At 47.3% G+C, this 25,218-nt stretch overlaps 2 protein-coding genes across 5 annotated transcripts in view; one reads left to right on the forward strand and one right to left on the reverse strand.

The window, feature by feature from the left end:
- Positions 1–150: 150 nt before the first annotated feature.
- Positions 151–17,641, reverse strand: DUXA (double homeobox A). Its single transcript, XM_061140665.1, has 5 exons — positions 17,512–17,641; positions 4,588–4,745; positions 1,856–1,965; positions 1,136–1,274; positions 151–249 (listed from the first exon to the last, which is right to left on the reverse strand). The coding sequence occupies exons 1-5, from the start codon at positions 17,639–17,641 to the stop codon at positions 151–153; spliced, it is 636 nt and encodes a 211-aa protein (XP_060996648.1).
- The window catches only part of LOC133054941 (zinc finger protein 264-like), a 23,159-nt gene continuing 15,246 nt past the window's right edge, over positions 17,306–25,218 (forward strand). Inside the window, exons 1-3 of one of the 4 annotated variants that reach the window (XM_061140379.1) lie at positions 17,306–17,405; positions 18,910–19,055; positions 19,371–19,497. In XM_061140379.1, coding sequence (XP_060996362.1) covers positions 19,020–19,055; positions 19,371–19,497 — 163 coding nt within the window. In that variant the 5' untranslated portion in view covers positions 17,306–17,405; positions 18,910–19,019. Of the gene's footprint in view, positions 17,667–18,363; positions 19,056–19,370; positions 19,498–25,218 lie in introns of those variants that run through there. The other 3 variants (XM_061140378.1, XM_061140380.1, XM_061140377.1) reach the window with 3 other exon arrangements.

Below are 25,218 nucleotides of genomic sequence, written 5' to 3' on the forward strand. Positions count from 1 at the left end.
ACCCCATGGAGGCACACTTGAGTGGAAACATCATCCACTGCCCCAGAGGAAGCTGGAGTTGACTCCACCGTGTGGAACAATTGGCACTTAGGAGACTCTGATTGTGAGTCACATTGGGAAAAACAGGCTAGTACCTTGAACTCTTCCATATCAGAGATCCTGTCCCTGGTTTTGTCTTTGGTCTGAAGCTTCTTCAAGGCCCCTTTTTCTCTGGATACGGAGTCTAGATCTTCGATTTTGGAACCAAATCTAAGTAGGTAAAACAAAGAGATTTACTAAAAAAAAATTGATGTCAGGCAAGTCTCACCATTTCTTATCTTATAAGGCAAAGGAGAGGAAGAGATGGTTTCTTTTAGGCATAATTCTCAAATCACTGACATTTCATATGACATCTGGGAAAGTCTATCACATCTCAAAGTTCAAAATTCTGAATTTTTTTTTTTTTTTTGGTTTTTGCTGTGTCTGTGTCTTACGGGGATCTTAGTTCCCCAACCAGGGATCAAACCCATGTCCCTGCAGTGGAAGCATGGAGTCCTAACTACTGGACCACCAGAGATGTCCCTCAAAATTCTGAATCTTGTACAAATACCTTTATGATCTACTGATAGGTCTCATATCCTGAAAGTCCTCACAATTCCCTCATTATAAGTATTAGTCTTTCCTAAAGAGTCATACCTGTATTTCAACTTTTCCCTCTGCCTGAAATTCTCTTCCCACTTCTCTCCTTCCTCTCAAAAATGCCCGATTTTACTCTATGATCCAGAATAGGGTAATGTCTTCTAGGAAGACATTGTTTTCCCATAGGTGCATGCATGCTTAGTCATATCCAACCCTTTGGGACCCCCATGGACTGTAGCCCACCAGGCTCCTCTGTCCATGGGATTCTCCAGGCAAGAATACTGAAGTGGGTTGCCATTTTCTCCTCCAGGGGATCCTCCCCACCCGGGATGGAACACGAGTCTCCAGTGTCTCCTGCATTGCAGGCAGATTCTTCACCTCCTGAGCCACTGGGGAAGTGCTAGTCAAGCCAGAAATCCCATTTTTCATCTGTCCTGCTTATCTTTTTTTCATTTACAACATATTATGCTATTGGTTTGTTTTTCTTAATAACAATATCAAGTCCCTTTTCGCTTACCTGGACTCTTGACTCTGGAACCCCAATTTCTTCAGCAAGTTGCTCTCTGGAGTCAATCCCAGGATAGGGGTTTTCTGTGAACGCGTTCTTGAGAGTTTGTAACTGAGAGGAACTGTAGCTGGTACGACACCGTCTGTCTCTTCCATCTGGAGTAGGTAGGAGTGAAGGTAGAGAAACATTTGGGATCAGCTTACATATTCGGATGAGGAACCCAAACATCTCACTGTCTAACTTGGAATCTGTTGCCACTCCTTGAGAAGGTTATTCAGGTGGAAGGTTCTAGAAGAGTGCGTGCTCAGTAGCATCCTACTCTTTGTGACCCACGGACTGTAGGGCGCCAGGCTCTTCTGTGCATGGGATTTCCCAGGTAAGAATACTGGAGTGGGTTTCCATTTCCTCCTCCAGGGGATTGTCCCAACCCAGGGATAGAACCCACGTCTCTTGTGAGAAGCAGTAGTATTTGGCTGAATTGCTAGACTCCAGTGCAAAAAAGCTAAGACTCAGAATGTCTGGACCTTGTGGGGAGAATTTCCAGGGGCCATGTTGAACCCTTTGCTCCTGGGATGCCCTGATCAGGAAACCCTGAAGGAGGAAACATTCATCTCCCACTCTCCTCTTATAAGGCGGAGAGAGGAAGAGATGGTTTCTTTCAGGTGGCGCCACTCTCAAGAGGCACTTGCATCCCAGGAGGCTCTGGTGGGGAGCAGGACTGGAGCAGGCTGTTTACCTTGCATCTTCTCTTTGGGGGAGGCATGGTCTTTGCTTGAGCCTAAGTTCTTCTTGGGTCTCTCCAGGAATCCATGCCTTGCTCTTCGATTCTGAAACCATATCTAAGAGAGGAAAAGAAAACGAGAGAATTAAACATGTTTATTTCATCTCGACCCCGTTGCTGCTCTTCTCCAAGGGGAATGATTCTGGGACTTCCCTGGCAGTCCCGTGGCTAGGACTCTGCTTCCACTGCAGGTGGCATGAGTTCAACCCCTGGACAGGGAACTAAAACCCTGCGTGCCACGACATGGCCCCCAAAAGAGGGGTAGGCAGTGATTCCTATGAACCCTAGATTCAGGATTATCACTGATCCTGGTCACATTCAACTAAGCCTTAGATCAAGGTTTGGCATTCAGCATCTTCATGACCTGGTCCCAACACAATTTGCTATAATAATCTCTTTTTTAAAAGATTTTTTATATAGACCATTTTTTAAGTCTTTATAGAATTTGTTACGATATTGCATCTGTTGTTTACCTTCTGGTTTTTTGGCCATGAGGCATGTGGGGTCCTAGGTCCTTGATGAGGGATTAAAACTACACCTCTTCATTGGAAGGCAATGTCTTAACCTCTGCACCACCAGGGAAGTCCCCTGTGGTAATCTTTTTAAGTTAATAAATGGATGCTGTAATTATTCTGCTTGTAAGATCTCTGTCAAGCATGAATCTGTGACTGCACATCCGGGCTTCCCAGGTGGTACAGTGATAAAGAATCTACCTGCCAATCCAGGAGACATGGGTTCCATCCCTAGGTTGGGAAGATCCGCTAGAGAAGGGAATGGCAACCCACTCCAGTATTCTTGCTTGAGAAATCCCATAGAGAGAGGAGCCTGGAGGGCTACAGCCCATGGGGGCTGCAAAGAGTCAGACACAACTGAACACAAAAACACCAGTCTGCGATTCCCTGGTCTGCTAGTATTCATTGACAGGAGAAGATTAACCATCACATCATCCATCATCCCTCTGGCATCTTACCGTGTCATCAGACACTTGCCTGTATCTGTGACCACATCACCTATGATGACACACCCTGGAATAGGTGTGTCTTCCAGCCACCACACCATTCCTCTTTTCTGAAGGTATATCTGCACATTTCTTGCCCAGTCCCGGGAGCTCCTTCACTCTTAGTGTCCACATTCCTGAACGGAGGTTATGAGCAACATTCTTGGGAGTTCATTCTGAGGGTCAAGCAAAGCGCTCCACTCAATGCCCTTATTGCACGGGCACATGATACGTGCTCAGTGAATGGTTCCCACTCCCCTTTCTTTTCGTATATTTTATTTTTTATTTACTTGACTGTGCCAGGTCTTAGCTGTGGTGCATGAGATCTTTAGTTGTGGCATGTGGAATCTAGTTCCCTGACCGGAGATCAAACCCAGGGCCCCTATCCACTGGATTCCTATCCACTGGACCACCAGGGAAGTCCCTCCTTATTGTTGAATAGAGGTTTCTCCCCAACAGCTCTCTATTAGAAGCACAAAAGGCCGAGACTTCCCTGGTGATCCAGTGGTTAAGACTTCTACACTTCCACTGCAGGGGGCCCAGGTCTGATCCCTGATTGAGGAACCAAGATCCCATGTGCCAGGCAGCAGGGCCAAAAACTTAATTGAAAAAGAAGACGCACAAAATGCTATGAATATTCTCACAATTACATTATTGCAAACATCCTAAGTTATCTTCCTGGCAAAAAAAAACACCAAAATCCTTAAAATGATATGCTGTCAAATGTCATGAACATTCAGGTTTAACACATATTGACAGATTGTCCTCCAGAAACATTGTACCAATTTCAGTTAATAACTTTTGCGATTACTAAAATTTGTGTGGGGAAAGATTTTCACTCTCCTTGAATTTCGAGGTGTGCATTCTCAAAAAATTATGCAAATGGAGTATCTCCTGCCATATCAGTAAACAAGGATGTCACATTCATCGCTGATTCCAGCCCTCCAGGGCACTCAGAAAGGAGAAAATACCTGGAATCTCACAGCCATCAGATGGCAGCCGATCCTTAGGATGAGCCCCAAGGGAGCTCAGGATGTGAAAAAACACAGGATACTGGTCACACAGCTGAGGTGCGAATGAAAAGGAAGATTTCAGTGAGCCCAGACTCTTGCGCCGTCTCATACATGGAAAAGCACTAACTTCCTTCACTTGGGATATCTGTTTTTTTTTAAATCACAAAAATCCTTTGGATGTTCAGACTACTCGCCCTTTGTTGCAACTTCTTTGTAACATGGGGCTTCCTAGGTGGTGCTACTGGTAACGAATCCGCCGGCCCATGCAGGAGACACAAGAGTTGTGGGTTCAATCCCTGGGTCGGGAAGATGCCCTGGAGAAGGAAATGGCAGCCCACTCCAGTATTCTCACAAACAGTTGGACGTGACTGAGCACACGTATAGCCCGGTTCCTCCCTCTTCCCCTATCGCCTCCTTGGAGCAGTTCTCTCAGGGTTACTTGAGATGCTGCCTTTCGGGCTTGAAGTCCTAAAAATTTCCACTGAGTAAAAACCTAACTCTCAACTTTTAGGTTGTGACTGTTTCTTAAGTCGACACAAACACCTGTAGCTATGTCTCACTACATCTAGCTCGGAGTCTTAGCTACTGGGCCACCGGATAAGTCCCCACCCCCCCATTCCCACCCCAAGTTTCTGCTGCTCGTCCTGGAGATGTGGAACTTGGAATGTACCTGGATCCTAGACTCCTCAGTGTTGATTTCCACGGCAAGTCTCTGTTTGGCAGTATAGCCGGGGTAAGGGTTTTGGCTGAACGCCTGGACGAGGATCTTCAACTGCTCTTCTGTGAACAAGGTCCGGCTGCGCCGACACTTTTTTGTCGCCACGGTCTCTGGGGAAAGAGAGACCAATAAATCGGAGGAGAGAAGCATTAAACTGACCATTGTATGTATTCACGCTTCAGCTTGGCGCTTGTCTCTCATTTCTTCCTTTCATTTTGAATCCACCAGAACCCAGAACCCAGAACCCTTAAGTGCACAAGGGTGGTGATTCTTGAAGCTTCCTTAGTTGACCTGAAGGCCATGACTAGGGACACAATGTCTTCTGTTTAAATTAAAAAAAAACATGAAAAAGTGATGTGTCCCGATCCTATGTGATCAAGAACAATGTAAGTCAGGAAGATGCGGGTGATGTCATGACAATGATGGACATTTGAACTCATAAAGAGCACCTGTTACAGGTATTGTTGAGCTCCTTTCAAGTTTTCATTGCCCTCAACAAATAGGGTCAGTTTCCAATTTTTTTTTCTGGCCTCACTGCATAGCATGCAGGATCTTAGTTCCCCAACCAGCGCTTGAACCTGTACGCCCTGCAGTGGAAGCACTGATTCTTACCTGCTGGACCACCAGGGAAATCCTCCTACAAATATTTTTTAAAACACTATGAAGCGAACACAATTCATACATTCAGTAGAGTCTTCAAATAGGGAATAAAATCATGTTGCATGATTTTAGATATGATACAACTCATTAAAATAGCCAAATCTGGAAAACTGGGCTTTTATTTTGGAACATGAATGAATTAGGCTTGGTAAACTAAATAAGATGAGAAGAAAAGTTACTGTGAATGCTACAGGTTCGTTTGGAACTGGACTCATACAAAGAGGAAACTTAAGAGATTCTGAGTTGCTTTGGTTGATACCTCACAGAAAAGAACATGCTGGATCATATGGTAGTTCTATTTTTGTTTTTTAAGGAGCCTCCACACTGGTCTCTCAGGTGGCGCTAGTGGTAAAGAACCCGCCTGCCAATGCAGGAGACACAAGAGACAAGGGCTTCATCCCAGGGTCAAGAAGATCCCGTGGAGAGGGAAATGGCAACCCGCTCCAGTATTTCTTGCCTGAAAAATCCCACAGACAGAGGAGCCTGGTGGACTACAAGTCATGGGGTCGCAGAAGGTCGGACACAATTGAGTGACTAAACAACAACAGTAGGTAGTTTTAACCCCAAATCCATTTCTTTGTAATGGATTACAAAGAATAATTTGCAATTCTAACCCCAAATGCATCTCCATGACATTTTTCAGAATGCTGTTGTGTAGTAATAGCTGAAGCAACTGAGCACCCATTGCTAGGAGAATGGATAAGTAAAACCTGGTATATTCCCGTAATGGAATTTTACACATAAGACAAAGTAACACATAAGACAAAGTAACACATAAGACAAAGTAACACATAAGACAAAGTAACACATAAGACAAAGTAACACATAAGACAAAGTAATGAGGGGAAAAAATGATGGAGAAATAAGCTAGGTAGAGCAGGAGGGTTGGAGAAGAGAAAATGAATCAGAAGCAGATGAGGTCTTAGACCTCCAAGTGGGCAGATTATATGGGACCTCTTCAGGCCATGTGCCTTTGACTCTTAGTATGGTGGGGCTTCCCAGGTAGACCCAGGTGCAATCCCTGGGTCAGGAAGATCCCGTAGAAAAAGGAATGGTAACCCACTCCAGTATTCTTGCCTGGGAAATCCCATGGACAGAGGAGGCTGGCAGGCTACAGTCATGGGGTCGCAGAGTGGGACACTCTTGGCTGGCCGATAGTGAGAAGAGTTGATCAGACAGTTTGACAAGATCACACAGGCTACAGAGTTGAGAACATATTGAATCAGGGCCAGGATGGGAGCAGAGAGGTCAGTTCTTGCCATAATCCAGCAACGATGGTTTATGTTTAAGTGTGTTGTTAAAGCCAACAGAATTCTCATCCTGGTTAGGTGTAGCTTATGAATTCCCCGGCAAGAACCCTGGAGTGGGTAGCCATCCCTTCCTCCAGGGGATCTTCCCTACCAGGGATCAAACCCAGGTCTCCTGCATTGCAGGCAGATTCCTTACCATCTGAGCCTCCAGGGAAGCCCTATGAGAGAAAGACAAGGTCAAGAATGCTTAGGTTTTGGGCACCAACAATGGATATTTGGTGAGCAAGGAGAACAGGAGGAGGAAGAATTTGGGTCTGAACATAAGGAGTTCCATTTGGGATATGTTGCTTTTGAGATACCTATTACAGACAAGCAGGCAGTTAGATGCTCAGAACTGAAGTTCAGGAGACCAAGTTCAGTCTAGAGAGAGAAATCCGAAAGCTACTTCGATTCCAAAAACTTTCTGGTCTCAGGACTTTTTGATGACCCCCATCGTTTCTTCGGGTTTCCCAGGTGGCGCTAATGGTAAAGAACCCGGCTGCCAAAAAGAGACACGGGTTCCGTCCCTGGGTGGGGGAGACCCCCTGGAGAAGGAAATGGCAACCCGCTCCAGTACTCTTGCCTGGAGAATCCCATGGACAGAGAAGCCTGGCGGGCTACAGCCCAGGTGGTTGCAAATAGTCGGACACGACTCAAGCGACTCGGCACAGCACATAGTTCCTCTTCCTTCTTCCCATCAGTTTTCCCCTCCCATCTCCCTTCTCAAAACAACACTTTGTATTGTTCAGTTGTTTTCAGCCTCCTCCTGGATTGTCTGGTTCTTGCGTGCCTCCATCTTTTTGAAATTCCCAATGCTCAGATGCAGAGAAAACAGCATGCTTTCATATTACATGAGGAATCCATTTTCTCTTCCCTAGCACAGTTATTTAAACGCTTGAAAAATGGGACTCCCATACCTTCTCACAAGCCCGTCTGTTTTCAGCCCAATTCCCCGCCCCTTCCCCACTAACCAAGGAAATGAGCACAGCGGGCTGAAGCGTGAGGAACTTACTGTCTGAAGGACTGTCTTGAGCCATCTGAAAGAGAGCTCTGAAGTCTGGTTCCAGCAGAAGGCAGGGAAGCAGCGCTGGCTAGGTTGGCTTTTATATGAGCAGTCTGTTCGGCCCCGCCCACTTACTTAAGTATAAACTCATCTAATCCAGCAGGGACTAGATAGGATCTTTTCTTCCTTTGAATGAATTATTTATTGACTTATTTTTATTTTGGGGCCGTGCCCCTTGGCATGTGGGATCTTAGTTGCCCAACCGGGAGTCAGACCCACGCCCCCTGCATTTGAAGCAAGGAGTTTTAACCACTGGACCACCAGGGAAGTCCCCCGAGACTGAATGATTTATACCAACATCCACACCTGAACGAGTGCACTTTTGAGTAGCATTGGACTTACGCATCTTTTTTCTCCCCAATGTTTGTTATGTACATATTATTCTTTTTGAAATTGCTTTTTCATATTCTTCACTTATCTTTTGAAGTGGTGGCCTTTTCTTATTTAATTAATAACTAGCAGCAGGATTGAAGTGAGGTGAAGTAGCTAAGTTGTGTCCGACTCTTTGTGACCCCATGGACTGTAACCTACCAGGCTCCTCTGTCCATGGGATTTTCCAGGCAAGAGTACTGGAGTCGGTTGCTATTTCCTTCTCCGAAGGATCTTCCCGACCCAGGGATGGAGCCCAGGTCTCTCTCCCAACATTGTAGGCAGACGCTTGGCCATCTGAGCCACAAGGGAAGTCTAGCAGCAGGATTAGGGTGAGGTGAATGAGGTTCTCATTTCTAGGGAGCAATATTTAAGGGGCGGATGCTGAAAGTTCTGTGATCAAGACAAATGATATTTGAATGCAGTACTTAAAAAATAAAAATTAATTGCAAAAAGTCCACGTTTTCAAAATGTAAGAATTGTAGATAGGGACTTCCCTGGAGGTCCAGTGGTTAAGACCTCACCTTGCAGTGCAGAGGGCATGGGTTCCAGCCCTGATCAGGGAACTAAGATCCCACATGCCACTGGGTGTGACCAAAAATAAAACAACTGTAAATAAAAGCAGGATCCTGTCCGGTCCTGTCAGGAGTTATGCATCTGAGGGCACGTGTGCTGTGACTATAAGGAGCTCTCCTTTGCAATTTCTTCTCAAGGTCATTGGTCAGTTCTGAGGGAAGCTGACAAGTTCTTTTAATTTTTTAAAGTTGTCATCCACAGTAGTGCAAAACAGAGAAATTTTTATTACTCATATATGTTTGTGTGACTCAGGAGGGGTCAGAGGGTCAGGTGACACCACTCAGGAGGAACAGTGCTCTAAATGGCACCTTGGGGAACCCTCCTACGCTGTTGGTGGGACTGTAAATTGTCACAGCCACTGTGGAAAACAGTTTGCAGGTTCCTTACAAAAACTAAAAATAGAGCTCCCGTTGTTGTTGCTCGGTCACTCAGTTGTGTCTGACTCTTTGTGACCCCATGGACTATAGCACACCAGGCCTCCCTGTCCATCACTGTCTCCCGGAGTTTGCTCACGCTCATATCCATTGAGTCAATGATGCCATCCAACTATTCTCGTCCTTTGTTGCCCCCCTTCTCCTCCTGCTCTCGATCTTTCCCAGCATCAGGGTCTTTTCCAGTGAGCGGCCACGGTATTGGAACTTCAGCTTTATCATCTGTACTTCCAATGAATATTCAGTTGATTTCCTTCAGGATTGACTGCATTGATCTCCTTTCAGTCCAAGGGATTCTCAAGAGTCTCCTCCGGCAACACAATTCGAAAGCATCAATTCTTTGGCACTCAGCCGTCTTTATGGTCTACCTCTCACATTCATGCATGACTACTGGAAAAACCGTAGCTTTGACTGTACAGACCTGTGTCAGCAAAGAGATGTCTTTGTTTTTGAAGACCCTGTCTAGGTTTGTCATAGCCTCTCTTCCAAAGTGCGAGAGTCTTTTAATTTCATGGCTGCAGTCACCCTGAAGTTAAGTTACCTTATGACCCATTCCTGGGCATATACACAGAGAAAGCCATAATTCAAAAAATACATGCACCAGAGCCCGGGCATGTAGATTTATTGACCTTCGTTACAGAAGCATGACTGACTGAGCCATTGAACATGGGACTCAGTGTCCAGCCTTCTTCCACTCTCCAGAGCGCCAGCTGATAACTCGTGATTCAGAACCCCAAGATTCTAATTACATGTGTGGTCTTTCCGCTGTGATCAGACGTAATGTTGTCTCTTTAGCATAATCTATCTAGGTTCCCATAATGAGCTATCTGTTCTCATAGAATATAAAGTACGTCCCTGACCAGGGATTTAACCGAGGCCTGGCAGTGAATGCACCGAGTCCTAACCACTGGACCTCCAGGGAATTCCCCTTTTCCTGGTGTTCTTACAACAGTTGGGGCGTACTTGCTTACAGAAACCGAAAGCGCACAGAGGTATTATTACTCTGTCCAGCCACGTCTGTAAAGTTGTGGTGGTGTGTCCATTCCATACCCTTTATCTCCTCAGTTCATAGCAGCACTGTTTACAATAGCCAGGAATTGTTTCCTGGTTCTCAGATCTCCCCTTATTGGCTGATGAACCTAAGTCATGTTGGGTGGTGCTAAAATCCTCTCTGGAGGAGTAGATTATCCTTGAAACTTAGTTTCAAGAAGAGGTAACTGGGTTACCCTAAACTGAAAGATTGGGAAGACTTGCTGGAAAGTCTCCCTAACCCAAAGTCTAATTCATTGCCTCATTAAAAAAAAAAAAAAAAACAAAACTAATTCTGTTTATTTATTTATTTTTGGCTGCACTGAGTCTTTGCTGCTGGGAGGGCTTTTCTCTAGTTGCCATGAGTGGGGGCCACTCTCCAGTTGTGGTGTTCAGGCTTCTCTTCTTAAGGGCACAGGCTCTAGGCATGCAGGCTTGTGGAGAGGCATGTGGACTCCAGAGCACAGGCTCAGTAGTTGTGGCTCACGGGCTTAGTAGCTCCGCAGCATATGGGGTCTTCCCAGATCAGGGATCGAACCTGTGTCTCCTGCATTGGCAGGTGAATTCTTTACCACTGAATCACCCACGAAGCCCTCATCGTCTCTTTAAACCTCTTCTAGGGTTTGTCAAGGATAGATACAGATCTTTAAAGTCTTTCCCACAAATAAGAAAGCTTTAGTCATCTGAGCAAGCAGATTTAACTTTTTCCAACTGTTCTTTATAAACTAGTGAGTTTACATTGTAATACCTGATTCACACCCAAGTGTCAAAGCCATGAGATCTCCTCTTTTGCCTGTTTATATGTCTGTGTACACATTATACCTTTGATAAAAGTCTCTACCTTTAGATAAGGTTATCAAAATTAAATTTAGAGAAGAGCTCTATTTAATTGACTTAAAAGGTCAATGCTTAAAATTAAATATTTTTTAAATGTGAAAGAAACTGGCTAGAATGAATTTCAGATTCATGTGTTCTAAGAGATGTCTGATTTTTTTCTTTCTTTCCAGTTTTTTTGGCTGTGTGGGCTCTTTGTTGCCTTGCAGGCTCCTCTAGCTGTGGCATGAGGTCTTAGCTGCCCTGCGGTATGTGGGCTCCTCGATCCCCCAGGAGTGACGGAACCCGCTTCCCCTGCATTGCAAGTCCCCTCGGCATAGGATTTAAAGCAAGTGTGAATCAAGCCAGCGCATGGAGCAGGAAACTGAGGTGGAAAAAAACAGAAAGCAGTAAAAGACTATGAGGACTTTTAAGACCATGGGGCCAATGTAGTCAGATTTTTTGTAGAGAAAGCATCCTCTTATGTTGTATATTACTTCCATTGTATATTACTTTTCTGTTTCTGTGTAAATGTTTTCATACATGTGTGGCTTAAAACAATGCAGTTAAAACAATCCACACTTTTAGTGGATCAGGAGTTTGGTCACATCTTAGCTGAGTTGTCTGCTTCAAGGTCTTACAAGATTGTGCTGAAGCTGCCAGTGAGGACCAAAGTCTCAATGGAGACTGGATTGAGAAACAAGACACTTCAAAACTCATTTGGGTTGTGGCTAGAATTTATTTTCTTGTGGTTGTAGGACTGAAGGCTTTAGCTTCTTGTTGTCTGTTGGTAAAGGTCACCCTCAGCTTCTACAAACTGCCTGGGTTTCTTATCTTGTGAGCCTGCCAACATGGTCACTTGCTTCATCAGGCCTGCAAAGGAGAGAGAGAATCCAGAAAGATAGGTCTAACCCTGTACACATAATTGCATATATTCCACCACCTTTGGTGTATTCTGTATGTCTAGAAGCAAGTTACAGTTGTGGCCCCAAATTGAGGAGAGAGGTTGTACAAAGGCTAGAACACCAAGAGGCAAGGTTATAGACATACATTGGTTATATACATACATATACCTATATAGATATAGATATATTTGTGTGTGTAATGATTTTAAAATTACAAGAAATTTTTTTAAATTATTTTATTTTATTTTTGAGCACACTGGGTCTTCCTTGCTGCGTGTGGCTTTCTCCTGTTGTGGGTAGCGGGGTCTAGCCTTCATTGCAGTACATGGGCTTCTCTTATTGTGGCGCACAGGCTCCAGAGCGCACAGGTTCAGTAGCCGTGGTGCACGGGCTTAGTTGACCCGCAGCACGTGGGATCTTCCCAGACAAGGGATTGAACCCGTGTCCCCAAGTTGGCAGGCAGATTCTTAGCCATTGAACTATCAGTGAAGTCCAGGCGATTTTTAAGAATAGCACAGAGAAAGGCTCCCTAGAGCCTTAACATAGATTTATCCACGAACATTCTGTCACATTGCTGTAGCATTCTCATTCTCTCTTTCCTTCCCATTATCCATCAATTTATATTTGCCTAAACCATTCCAGAACATTACAGTTACTGTCTCTTTCTTCTTAAATATTTGTTTGCATTTTTTGAGGGAGGAAAAAAAAAACATTATCTCACACAGCCAGAGGGAAATTTCCAATATCAGGGAATTTAACATTAAATCAATAGATTCATATGGCTCATGTTACGTGCATCATACATGATCCATCATATGCAGTGCTGCGGTTGTTGTTGCCGTTCAGTTGCTAAGTCGTGTCTGATTCTTTGTGACCCCATGGACTGCAGCACACCGGACTCCCCTGTCCCCCACTCCCTCCCAGAGTTTTCTCAAATTCATGTTCATTGAGTCAGCGATGCTATCTGTCCTATATGATATCATGTATCAAACAATGGATCAAGACCAGATTTGATCTGGTTAGGCAGAAGTTTGTTTTCTTTGGGGATTTAAATTTGGGGATTTAAGTATGGTCTTCGGTAATATGTGTGAGTGCCAAATTGAGAAGGGGGTGGGATATGATTGCTTGTTTTATGTGTAAACTGGACTGGGTTATGCTACTCAGTTATTGCATCCAATACTAATCTAGGTGTTGCTGGAAGGTATTTTGTTGATGTGCTCAGCATCTGCAATCAGTTATCCAATCTTTTAAGCAAAGGATTTTATTTTGATTGAGTCTTCCTTATCTAATCGGCTGTAAGGCCTAGAGAGGAAAAGTGCGGTTTCCCTGAGGAAAAAGTTCAGCTTCAAGCCTGCAGCGTTAGTTGCGACTACAGTTTCCAATCTGTTCTCTACCCAAGGGATTTTGGACTTGCCAGGCCCCACAACCGCATAACCCAATGCCTTGAAATAAATCTCTTATGTTGTTCAGTTGCTAAGTTGTGTTTGACTCTCTGCAATCCCTTGGACTGCAGCATGCCACGCCTCCCTGTCCTTCACTATCTCCCAGAGTTTGTTCAAACTCATGTCCATTGAGTCAGTGATGTTATCTAACCATTTCATTCTCTGCCACCCACTCCTCCTCTTGCCCTCAATCTTTCCCAGCATCACAATCTTTTCCATTGAGTCAGCTCTTTGTATCAAGTGGCCAAAGTATTGCAGCTGCAGCTTCAGCATCAGTCCTTCCAATGAATATTCAAGGTTGATTTCCTTTTGGATTGACTGGTTTGATCTCCTTGCTGTTCAAGAGACTCTCAAGACTCTTCTCCAGCACCACAATTCAAGAGCATCAACTATCTCATGCTCAGCTCTCTTTGTAGTCCAACTCTCACATCTGTTCATGACTACTGGAAAAACCACAGCTGTGACTATATGGACCTTTGTCGGCAAAGTGTTATCTCTATTTTTTAATGCACTGCCTGGGTTTGTCATCGCTTTCCTCCCAAGGAGCGAGTGTGTTTGAATTTCATGGCGGCAGTCACCATCTACAGTGATTCTGGAGCCCAAGAAAATAAAACCTGTCACTGCTTCCACTTCTCTCTTCTTAAAGAAAAAAAAAATTAAATCCTTCAGGGGCATTTTACGCACTCTCTAATTCCATTTCTCAATCTGTATGTACCCTCAAATCGTGAAAAATGCACTTTATTCTTTCAGCTCCACATTTATGGGAAGAAAATCAGCAATGGTGACTTCTCAGATTGCTTAATTTACCTCTTGGTGGACACTGGAAGCTCTGACATGAGCTTGTTAGTTTCCGGTCATCAATTGCTTAGGTCTAGTATTCACACTCTGATCATTTTCTTCTTCTGTCTTCACTCATTCCCTTGACAGTCTCATCTAACCATGACTTGAAATGATAATGTAAGGTAACAACTTTGAAATTTATATATGCAGGCTTGAACCCTCTCTTAATATTCAATCATAGGTGAAATGCCTAAGTGACACACACACTTTGTGGTCTCATCAAAGTTTCCAATTGATCATGTTAAAAACTGGAGTCTTCGTCTTCCCTGGTTACTCAGTGGTAAAGAATCCACCTGCCAATGCAGGAGACATGGGTTCAATCCCTGATCTGGGAAGATCCCATATGCTGCGAAGCAACTAAGCCCATGAGCCACAACAATTGAGCCTGCACTCTAGAGCCCGGGAGCTGCAGCTATTGAGTCCACGGGCTGCAGCGACTGAAGCCCGTGTGCCCTAGAGCCTGTGCTCCACAATAAGAGAAGCCACTGCAACGAGAAGCTCTCATACCATAAATAGAGAGTAGCCCCCACTCGGCAGAACTACAGAAAAACCCCGCACAGCACAACAAAGACCCAGGGAAGCAAAAAAAAAAAACAAACCCTGGAGTCTTCATTTTCTCTCCAGGTCTCTTCAACATGTGGCTTCCCCATTTCAGGGGATGGAAAACCCATTCTTCAGCTGATCTAGGTCAACCATACATGAAGGAGACTCAGGATGGAAGACTCAGGAAAGTGCAGTAGGGCGTGTGTGCTGTGCATCAAGATGGGACTTCTGGTTTCCTTGTCAGGGTAATTTTTAAGCTACTTAAAAAAAAAATCTGTTCCCCTAGAATGCTACTAAGCCAAACTCCGGTTCACTCACTCCATGCACAGCAAAGCCAACCTGACACTGGGTTGTGGCGAAAGCACAGCGTTTATCTCAGGGTGAAAATCAAGGAGAATGGGGAGCTCACACTCAAAAGACCTGAACACCTTGATGACTTCAGGCGAGGGTTTTTATTTTTAAGAAACACATTTACTTATAATTAATTAATTAGTATTTGGCTGCTCTGGGTCTTAGGGCACACAGGCTCTTCATTGCTATGCTCAGGCTTTCTCTAGTTGCAGAGACTGCAGGCTACTCTTGAGTTGTGGTGGCTTCTCTTGTTGCTGACCACAGGCTCTAAGCATGAGGGCTTCAATAGTTGTGGAGCATGGGCTTAGTTGCCCTGCAGCATGTGGACCTTAGTTCTCGGACCAGGGGATTGACCCCATGTCCACTGCACCGGCAGGCAGATTCCTAACCCCTGGACCACCAGGGAAGTCCCCAGGCAAGGGTTTTTAAAGACAGTGTTAGGGGAGAGGGCCCCAGGATGCATGATCAGCTCATGGAGAATTTTCTGGTTGTTTGGTGCTGAGGTAGCAGGGTGGTGTTCTGGAATCTCACCATCAATCTTCTGATTCCAAGCAGTCTGTGGTCTATGTGTCTGAGGTCAGCAGTTTCCACCTGGTGGGAAATTGGTTTCTCTAAAAAAAACAACTTAAAAAGTGTTTCAGACATTGTTAATTGTCTTCCTTGAGGAAAGCTAAGCTCTTATGACCCCGTCCTACAGATTGACCTATTGCTTAAGTTATTTTCTCCTTCTCTGTTTGACTGCCTCTTTGTTCAAATTGTTGCCTCTTAAAATGATTAACTGTTGGAGCCCACCGTTTGGAAATCAGGGAGGCCAAGTCAACTAAAGCTGTTGCCACAAACGAGAAGTAGGGACACAGAGAGGTGTCGTGGTGGAGGAGGCTCCACACGGTCCTGCTAGGTTTCGAGAAGAGGCTCTTGGGAATTCGCTGGTGGCCCAGTGGTTATGATTTTGGACACACACACTAGTAAGTGGCAGTGAACAGTAGCTGGAAGCAAGGTCTTAGTTTTCCGGACCAGGAGTCCTAACCACTGGACCACAGGGGCCAGCAGTTAGGGCTTGAGTCCCCAGTCCTTGCATGCCTAGTCAAGAATGAATTCAGGCAAGGAGGCAGAAAGTAAAGTGTAAAGTAAAAAGTTTATTGAAAAATATATGCAGAAAGGTGCATGGGCAAACTTAAGAGTCATGACTTTGGCAAGTTTAAATCCTTTACAAGGGGGCAGCTTTCTGGGTCTTTGTCTTCCCTCTGGCCAATCATCTCACTTTGTACCCCGCTCCTGGCTAAATTGTCTCAGGACCCTCCCCTGGGTGCACACACACACACCCCCCTCAGCCAAGATGGATCTTGAAGTGAAGGCTTCTGGAAGGAGACTCATTATGGCCTGGTGTTATCCCCTGACTTTTGACCCCAAGGAGCCTTTCTGCTCATGTGCAGTGTCTCCTTTGTCCCAAAAAAGGAGGATACTTTACCCAAACAGGGTTTTTACCCCTTTGTCTTTGCCATGACTATTATCTTAAGGCTTTTACAAGAGCTTCCCAGGTGGTAAAGAATCTGCCTGCAATGCTGGAGACGCCAGAGACAAGGGTTCACTCCTGCAACCCACTCCAGTATTCTTGTTTGGGAAAATCCCATGGACACACAAGCCTGCCGGGCTACAGTCCATGGGGTCGCAGAGTCGGACAGAACTGAACACAGTGTACAAGAAACAAAGACTCGCTATTTATCGTTTCTGTTACTTCCATTTTGAAGGGCAAACAGGGGGCTGATTTTAAATGCCTTGACTGGAGTCCACCTACATCTTGTCTCTGGAAATGCAAACAGGAGGCTAGTTGTAAACGTCTAACCTGAAGCCCATCTAGCTCCTACCTCAATTAGGACCCCGAGTTTCCACCGCAGGGATGCGGGTTCCATCTCCGGTCGGAAACTAAGAGCCCAGAAGCCTCGCTGAGTAACAAAAAAAAAAAAGAGAGAGAGAGAGAGAGAGGATCCAGGAAGGAGCAGCGGGGTAAGGAAAACCACTCGGCCAGCTGCAAGCCCAGGTCACAGCCCCATACGCTTTGCATTTGGCCCCACCGGGGGCTAATGTCCCAGCACTCCTAGCCTCAGTTTCCCTGGGTCACTGCACAGACCCTCTCGCCCCCGGCCCCTCGTCCACCCAACTTGAATCCAGTATGAAGAAGCACGTGTAGGCCGGCTTCAGCTTTTTGTGTGGAGGAATACTCCGCCGGTTACCCTGCTCCTCGCCTTCGCGGATCTAGCGGAGACTACCTTACCCAGAGGCTGTGCGCCTGAGGCTGGCGCTGGCCAATGACGTAAGGCGTTTCCTGAGGCGTGGGCGGGACTTCCGGTTTCTCCCTGCGGACGCCATTTGCCTACAGGGTTAGCTCCCGGCAGGATTCGACGGGCGGAGACCTGGGCCAGCGCGGCTCCCCAGGCCTTTCTTGGGGCCCGAGCAGAAGGGTGCGGATCCCCTTCGTGCCTTTGAACGGGTCGTGAGTCCCTAGGCGGTGGCGTGCCCTGGTCACCCTTTGCGGGCCTCAGCAGCGCCCCTGGTCTCTGCGTTCACGAGGGCGGCGCCGGGCTCTGGGTCGGCTTGTTCGCGGAGGGCGGCGGTCAGCCGCGGTCGCCCAGCCCAGGCGGGCGGAGGCGAGGGGCAGCGGGCCGCCCCGGGCGGCCTGGACCGCAGCTCCCGTCATGGCGGTGCCGACCCACCGGACCCAGGTGCGTGGACGCCAGTGACGGTACCGCTCATTTTCGAGCACTGAGGCGGTTCCGGCAGGCACGCCGGATGTGTCCCCGCGGCCGTCTGCTCTGGTTTGTGGAGCCGCTTTGTCACTTATGTATTCCCGGTCTTGAAAGCTGCTGGGCTCTGACAAGTGCCCAGAAGTTGTAGAGAAATGACTGCTGCCTCCTCCAGGTTGTTATTCAGTCGCTCATTCGTGTCCGACTCTTGTGACCCCATGGACTGTAGCCCGCCAGGCTCCCCTGTCCATGGGCGGCGGCTTCTTTTTCTTTACTTAATCGCTGAACCACCTGAGGAGCCCCCATCATATTTGGTAAACCCCTAACCCCACCGTGTACTGCGAGGATACACCCTGCCCCCCACCCCCTTTCCCCTGGTGTTACTCCACCTGGTGGCCTTGGGCGTTGGAGGGCGAGATGAGTGCGCCGACAAAGTCAAGTTAACAGAAAGCCCGCGAGGTTGCCATGGTTCCTCCCAGAGGCTGAGACGTGTCTCGAGTGGGCGAGATCCTGTGGGGCTTTGCCGAATGTTACACTCACTTTCAGCCAGGTCAGCCATGGTGGCCAATCTCATGGCCAAAGCGAGCGTTAGCCTTGGCCATTTGTGCTCCCCGGTCTGAAGTAGTCCTGGCACTGGGTGAGTTTTGGCAGGGCCCAGGAAGAAAGAGGCTAAACGGTTCATTGTGGAATCTCCCTGGGAGTTTCGGGACCCAGGAGGGGCTAGGGAATTGGTCCAGACCCTGCCATTACCCAGGTAGATCCACCCCTTCAGGCGTTTATCCTGGGAGGTCTGTGATGAAGGCTCTGCTCCTCTGTCCATGTTCACAGAAATATTTTCAGGCATGATGAAATGGATTTAACAGCAAACATTTCCTGTAAATGCCTCACAACGTCATCACTAGGTGTTCATTTTGGTGAAAGAATGTCAGGTTACACTGTTAGACCCTGAATTACACTGGCCTGCGTTAAAAATCTTGCCTTTGGTTTGTAGGACACACGATTGGGTGGATTGGTGGAGCTCCCTTAGCCTCAGGTCATTGACTGGCATGGAGGTAATGAGAGATTTACTCAGAGCCTGTGGGAGAATCAAGGAAAATGCCAAAGCCCGTGGAATGTTGAATACTTTTCTAAAACTCACGACAGTTATTGGTGAAGTGGAAACTGTTATTGTATTGATCCAGAAACGAGGCTCAGAGAGATGAAGTGAGTGATGTCTCCACAGTAACACAGCTGGCAAGTCTCGGGTTTCAAGAGTTTGGATGCAAACCACGGGAGACTGACAAAAGAACTGGGGACTTGTAATCGCTTTAACCAGGATGTGAAGCCCTCAGCATGGGTCAGGCAGTTAGCAGGACCAGGGAGGCGCAGGTACTGCTGTTGTTACCATTATTGATACTGTTACTACCATTATGTACTCATTCCTCTGATGTCCTAGAGACCTGTCTGCATTTCACAGCCCACACGTTACTTGCATTGTCTTGTGTGACTTTCCAGTGGCCCTGCATAGGAGGCATCTCTTACAGACTTCATAATACACGACTGTATTATGTCCATAACATTGTTCACCTCCCCTTCAGCCCAGCCTAGATCTAGCCCTCAGGCAGTGCTCCATGGTTAAGGTCTTGATCTCTCTGCACCTTTACCAGCCTTTTAGAAATGAGCTCTGCTACCTCTGCTTGACAGGTGTCTGTGACCTTTGATGATGTGGCCGTGACCTTCACCCAGGAGGAGTGGGGCCATCTGGACCCGGCTCAGAGGACCCTGTACCGGGAGGTGATGCTGGAGACGTGCGGGCTCCTGATGTCTCTGGGTAAGACCTCTCACTCAGCCCTGCAGGCATGCTCTAGCTCCATGCCTACCCGCCATACAGCTTCACTCATGTTTGAGATTCATCTCTTTCTGCCTGCTATCTTAGTGTCACTTTGGGCAAGAAAGACCCCTTTGGCTCTTAGAAAGTGGTGGAAGGAAATGAATGTTCTGCAGAACCCAAAGGCAGCATTTCCAGTCGGGCCACATGAGACTGAAATATGAGAACCAGGATTGTACCCTGGCTTCTGGGTCTCCTATCCTGGCTTCTTTCTCTGGCTTTGCTCACATCTCTGTCTTTTCAGAATGGCTTTTGCACCCCATCAGGTTTGACAGGAGTGACCGACCACCCCAGTCCCTGCTCTCCAAGGCTCCCAGATGCCTTGTTGCTCCGTATATTTATATTGTTGCTCTTTCTCTGCTGCAGGGCTCTGGGTGGGGGTGGGGGTGTCCGTGAGGTGGAAGTGACCGCCTGAGCCTCTCAGTCCAGGGCCCAGCACAGAACGGCCTCTGTCTGAGGTTCCTGTTTTCACATTCCAGAGAGGGAGCCGACCGAATGGGGCCGGTTCCCAAGCGTCCCCTACACCCGCGTGCACTGGATGTGGGTGACAAGCTGTTCTCCAGGAAGAGGGTGAGGCAGCCGGGGCCCCAGGAGGCCTTTGTCTTCAGTGCCAGCGGGTCCTGTCTAACCGCAGGGTCTCAGTCAGGGGGCTTCTCTGTCCTCCTGCGCCTTCACGGGTGTCTCGTGTTCGCTCAGTCTCGGCCGGGATCATCTGCTGGTCCGAGAAGGAGAAGCTGGGAGAGGAGCACTTCTCAGCATGTGGCGGTTTTGTGCCCAGGAGACATCGGGCAGCATCTGCAGCCACATCTGCCCGTCAGTCGTGGGGGTGGGAGGTCCCGGGGTCTGGTGATGAGTCCAGAGATGCCCCTCAGCACCAGAGGGTGGACACGACCGCCCTGCTCAGCTGAGGATGACCCAGTCCACATGGGCCGGAGAGCCACGGTGGAGAAACAGCAGCTTGGGGATGGTCCCCTCAGGCCGCTCAGTTTGAGGGAAGGGAGGGCTGTAAACCCAGGGCTTCAGTGAGACAGGCCTGTTCTTAGAGACCTGGGATTGTGTTCTGTGTTAGTGAGAGGAAGTTAAAATCAGGAAACGCTTGATGTATTTAGATATTTCATAACAAAATTAAACAAATAAAAACGCCCACCATCGAGCCCCGATCCCTCCACCCGCCTCCCCAGGCTCTCCCCACACTCACTGCTCCAGTCTCACTGGCGTCTTGCTGTTTCCGCACATACTTGACATATTTGCCTCAGGCCTCTGAGGTGCTGTTCTGTTTTCCTGGTGGGTATTCTTGGGCATTTCGGCTTTTCTTGTGGCCCTCTTCTCCACACCTTCTGGTGGAAAGCTGGAGTGGGTAGTGGGGAGGCACATTTGGGAAGCGGGTGCCGCTCTCTTCAGAGGGTTAGAAGATTGATTATAGGAAACAAGTGTCTTGTGAGGGAAGCCATACTCTCCGTTTGTTTCTAAAATGTCACAGATAGTGGCATTCTCTACCAGGTCTCACGTTTGGCAGGTCAAGGAATGTACCAGGATTGTAGACAGCAGCTCAGGAACACGATCGTGTATGATAGAATCCCTAAAAGAAAGCCAAAAGCTGCAGATCTGATTTCTGTCCTAGGAGGCAGTTCATAGATGTCCACTAGAGAGAGAGTTTTAGTGTCCCCGGGTGAAGTCCACTTCACTGATGGGGTGTGGGACAAGGTAACCTTTGCAAGTGGGTACACACTCGACTTGATGGCGACCTCAGCATTTGCTGGTTTGTTTGACACAGTGGCTTACTGGGAGGGTTCAGGCCTCTGAGTTAGAAACCGTTGAAGGTACCCAGACCAGTATCAGAACAGCAGTTCTCAGAGTGGCATAGGGCTCTTCTTCAAGGTTTGGTCTGTCTGTTTGGTTTTGGAGCTCAGGCCAGGTGGATCCCACATCAGATGAGCAGCTGCCTAGGCTCCGGGACAGTTCCTGGTCACTGTGTCCCCGGGGCGTGTGCCCCCTCGGTCTCGCCTCCAGCCTGGTGGGATGATGGCAGGCTCCGTGCATGACCACGGGGAGGGCAGTGTGCGTGGCCTGCTGCAGAGCCAGTCTTGGCGTGCACAGCGGGGAGCCACGTGCCCCTTCAGCGTAGCAAAGGGCAGTGGGGCGTTTCTGAAGTTGGTGTGTGGTGTAAGTAGGCCAGGGAACCTTGAATTAAGGCTACGGGGCGAGACAGAGGTTTATTTGGGGATTTGTCAGACTAGAATTTGAAAAGGAGTTGTTGAAGGAAATTGTTCTCTAGTTAAACCAGCTGTTTGGGGCCTACTGGGGCCGTGGAGCTCAATTGATTGCCTCTCACCAGAGTGCAGCATTGTGTAGTTTGTGAGGTGAAATGTGTATCTTGGTCACTGTCAGTAATGCCTGTCATCCGAGAGGGACTCGGGAGCATCCTGGCAAGGCTTGTGTGGTCACCTTTATAAATGTAGGGACGTGTGACTTTGACTTATTCTTGTGGTACCTGTGGGACAAGAGGTTCTTTAGCCTGAAGGAGGCAGTTTTGAAGCGATGGCCCAGCAGTTGATAATGAATGTGAAGCCGTTTGCTGATTAGGGCCTCTGGTACTAAGATGGCCCCCTGAGTAGGCCACACAGTGTTCCTTAGGTCACACTTTTCACTGGGTCATGCTGGCCACAGGGCAGAAAGCAGCAGCATTCTACGGAGCGGCATCACGTGTGATGGACAGCAGTCAGGGACCCCACAGCGGTTCACTCACTCAGTCCCGAGGAGCTCCCCGGGTAGCCTGGGAGGGTGACCCCCCCCAGCACCACGGCATTTGGCAAGGAGCTGAGGACAGGAGAAGCCACCGCCTCCTCCGAGTAGAGTGTGTCGGATGGCCTAGGGTCTGTGCCATCCTGTCCTGAGTCCCCGATAGCTGTGCTGAGCTTGGTCTGTGCTGTTTTCATGACCCAGAACATGATTGGCAGCTGGATGTGGAGGTCAGAGGCTCCAGGTTTGAGAGGGCCTTTGTTGTCAGGAGAGCCTTGTGTGTGGCTCGTGGTGGCCTGGACAGCATGCCGCAGCAGGCTGAGGGCACAGTCTGGGCATCTCATGGCCCTGGTCCATGCTTCGGGAACTCCAGGAGGTGTGCGAAGAGGTCGGCAAAGCCTTTTTAGTGAAGGAGTCTCTGAGGCCTCTAGTGGGACTGGCTTTCCAGCAGTATTGGGAGCAGATTTTAGAGCCTTTGTTGGAGGGAGCCCCGTTCAGGGTGGGCTGATTTATAAGTATCTGCATCAGGGAGTTGAAGTAAAATCTATCAACGAATACATGGCCACCAAAGTCATACTAAATGGGAGTGCTATCTAAAACTAGCCCCAGAGGTTTAACAGATGTTGGTCTACTGTCTGTCCTGTGTCAGATAGCATCTCCTTAGAAAGGCTGTGGTCAAAAAAAAAGAAGAAAGAAAAAAGAAAGGCTGTGGTCGATGTAATGTCTCCTGCGCTTCTGCAGAGAAGGGGCGCAGCTGAGGTCTCAGCTGCCGAGGGTGTGGATGTTGGCAGCCTGGGAGATGGGAGGGGAGTCCTGTTTCCCTTCAGAGTGAAGGCAGACCAAGGCTGTGAGCCTGTCAAAACTGACACCAAACAGAACACCTCAGCCCAGTCTGTCAGGGCAGGTATTACTGGCTTCTAATAATGTTGGGTTTGGGGTGTGTGGATCTTGTTCGTCAGCTCAGACTGCCTCTACTGTGTGGTTAAACAGCTTTATTTTCACAGTTCCTGGACGTTGGATGTCCCAGTTCAGTTCCTGATAAGGATCTCTTGCTGACCGCCTGCTTGGGAGTCCTTACCTGACCTTTGCTCTGGCTTGGAGGGACTTTCTCTTCCTCTTCAAAGGGTACCAGTCCTACCAGATCAGGGCCCTACCCCGTGACCTCTTTTCATCTTCATTACCTCCTTAAAGGCCCTAAGTCCAAGTCGGATCACATTGGGGATTAGGGGGTAACACATTCAGCTTAGGGGAACACAATTCAATCCATGATAAGGACGCTGAAACTGGGTGGGACTGCAGAATGAAGGTTTCAGTAACCCACAGTGAGGGTCCCTGGGTCTTTTCAGGTTTAGGAACAGGCACAGTTGGGCTGTCAAATGGAGTAACAGTGGGGATCATCACCCCTTGATGAATTAGGTCTTACACATAAGGTTTGCTCCCCGAAATTTACTTTTCAACTTAACATTGGGCTGAATAATTATTTTCACTTGGGTGTGTGGGGTCCCATTTCATCAAGTCAATTAATTTATAAGTGCCAGAAATTCATTTTAATTATGTATTATGTCAGAGCATCAATGACCAATGCAGGGTACTTTTAAGAACAGTGGATATTGGCCTATAGGAAGTTCAGGCAAAGTTATAGAGTTAAAGTGAGACATGCCCGTTTTTCCTCTTTAGGATTTAGTTACTTTTTAGGATGGCAGAGTGCAGTGTTTCAGTTTAGGGGGATTCCCGGTTATAACTATGATTTGAGCCACAGTATTAAGTTCATGAGGTTTTGTCTGTTGGTACATTTTAGCAAATTCTGAAGGTAATTCAAAAACTTGTGTTGTAGGGTCAGACAAACCAATCTGTGCCTTGTTATGTTTCAGTAATACAAACTTTTTAAATATGTTTTGTTATGTTACTTATATATAATAATTTACTATGTAAATTTTAGTATAAAAATTTTAGATTTCCAGTTGGGTCCAACTATAAACTGTGTTCTAATTTAGTTATGTATTGTATATTATTTTGTTAAATGTTTTACTCTCTCCTTGTTATCTAGGGCTTTTGCTTTGGTTTTTGTTGTTACTATGTTTGAATCAGTACCAGTCTAGAACCAGTATTGTGTCTGCTAGACCTGGCATTTGCTTGGTATGTAAGGTTTAAAGTGTGTGCCACCATTCCCTCCCTTTTTCTCTTTTGGGCTTTTATTCTTTTAAAGCCCTGGTTTTAAAAAAATAAAATAAAATAAAATAAAGCCCTGGTTTTTAGTTTTAGTCTATCTCCTATTGGGGAGGGGCTTGGGCCTCTAAGCTCAGCCTCTCCCTGGCATGGCCCTGGTGCATGGCATAATAATTAATCCCGTCCTCTTCCTCCCCACTCCTTTTTTACCTTCCAAACAAAAATAATTTTTTTTGGCCACCTTTCTATCCCCGACCATTTTTCTTTTACTTGGGTGTTTTCCTGGTAGGCTCCTAGCAGTCCCAAGTGGTGAGTCTGTGAGCAGCGGCCTCCCTTTCTAGGGAGGGGCTGGGGCTCGTGCCTCTAGACAGCAGTGGTGTGACCTTTGGGCGTCTGTTCCACAGGAGCGCCCAGACCCACGGCAGGGCCTGTACAGTCTGGAGTAAGCTGGGTTGAGTGCCTCTCCCACCTGCCCCCAGACTTCAGTGATGTTGGCTCAGTTGATGCAGTTGCATCTTTGAGGGGACCTGGGCCTGGTGCAGTACCAGTTACCTGGTTGCCCCTGGGTCACCAACCTAGAAACTTGGTATGTTGACCACAGAGAGACCAACTAATAAGATTAGTCTCTTCTCAGATCAGGTGGCAGCTAGGGACTCACAGCCCTTGCAGACTTGGCCAGTCACAGCTTCAGACTTCAGAACTTTGCTTGGGATCTAAAAAAGACATATCAATGAGGTCATCAAAGCTTATTTTGACTGA

Source organism: Dama dama, chromosome 4, assembly GCF_033118175.1.
Source record: "Dama dama isolate Ldn47 chromosome 4, ASM3311817v1, whole genome shotgun sequence".
Taxonomy (NCBI): domain Eukaryota; kingdom Metazoa; phylum Chordata; class Mammalia; order Artiodactyla; family Cervidae; genus Dama; species Dama dama.

Coding starts and splice junctions, on each gene's coding strand:
- DUXA (XM_061140665.1), bottom strand. CDS start 17,641: ATGACGGGAGCTGCGGTCCAGGCCGCCCGGGGCGGCCCGCTGCCCCTC. Junction 1,275..1,855: donor GAGAAGATGCAAGGTAAACA/GCCTGCTCCAGT, acceptor TCCAGATGGAAG/AGACAGACGGTGTCGTACCA. Junction 250..1,135: donor TTCCAGAGTCAAGAGTCCAG/GTAAGCGAAAAG, acceptor TTACCTACTTAG/ATTTGGTTCCAAAATCGAAG.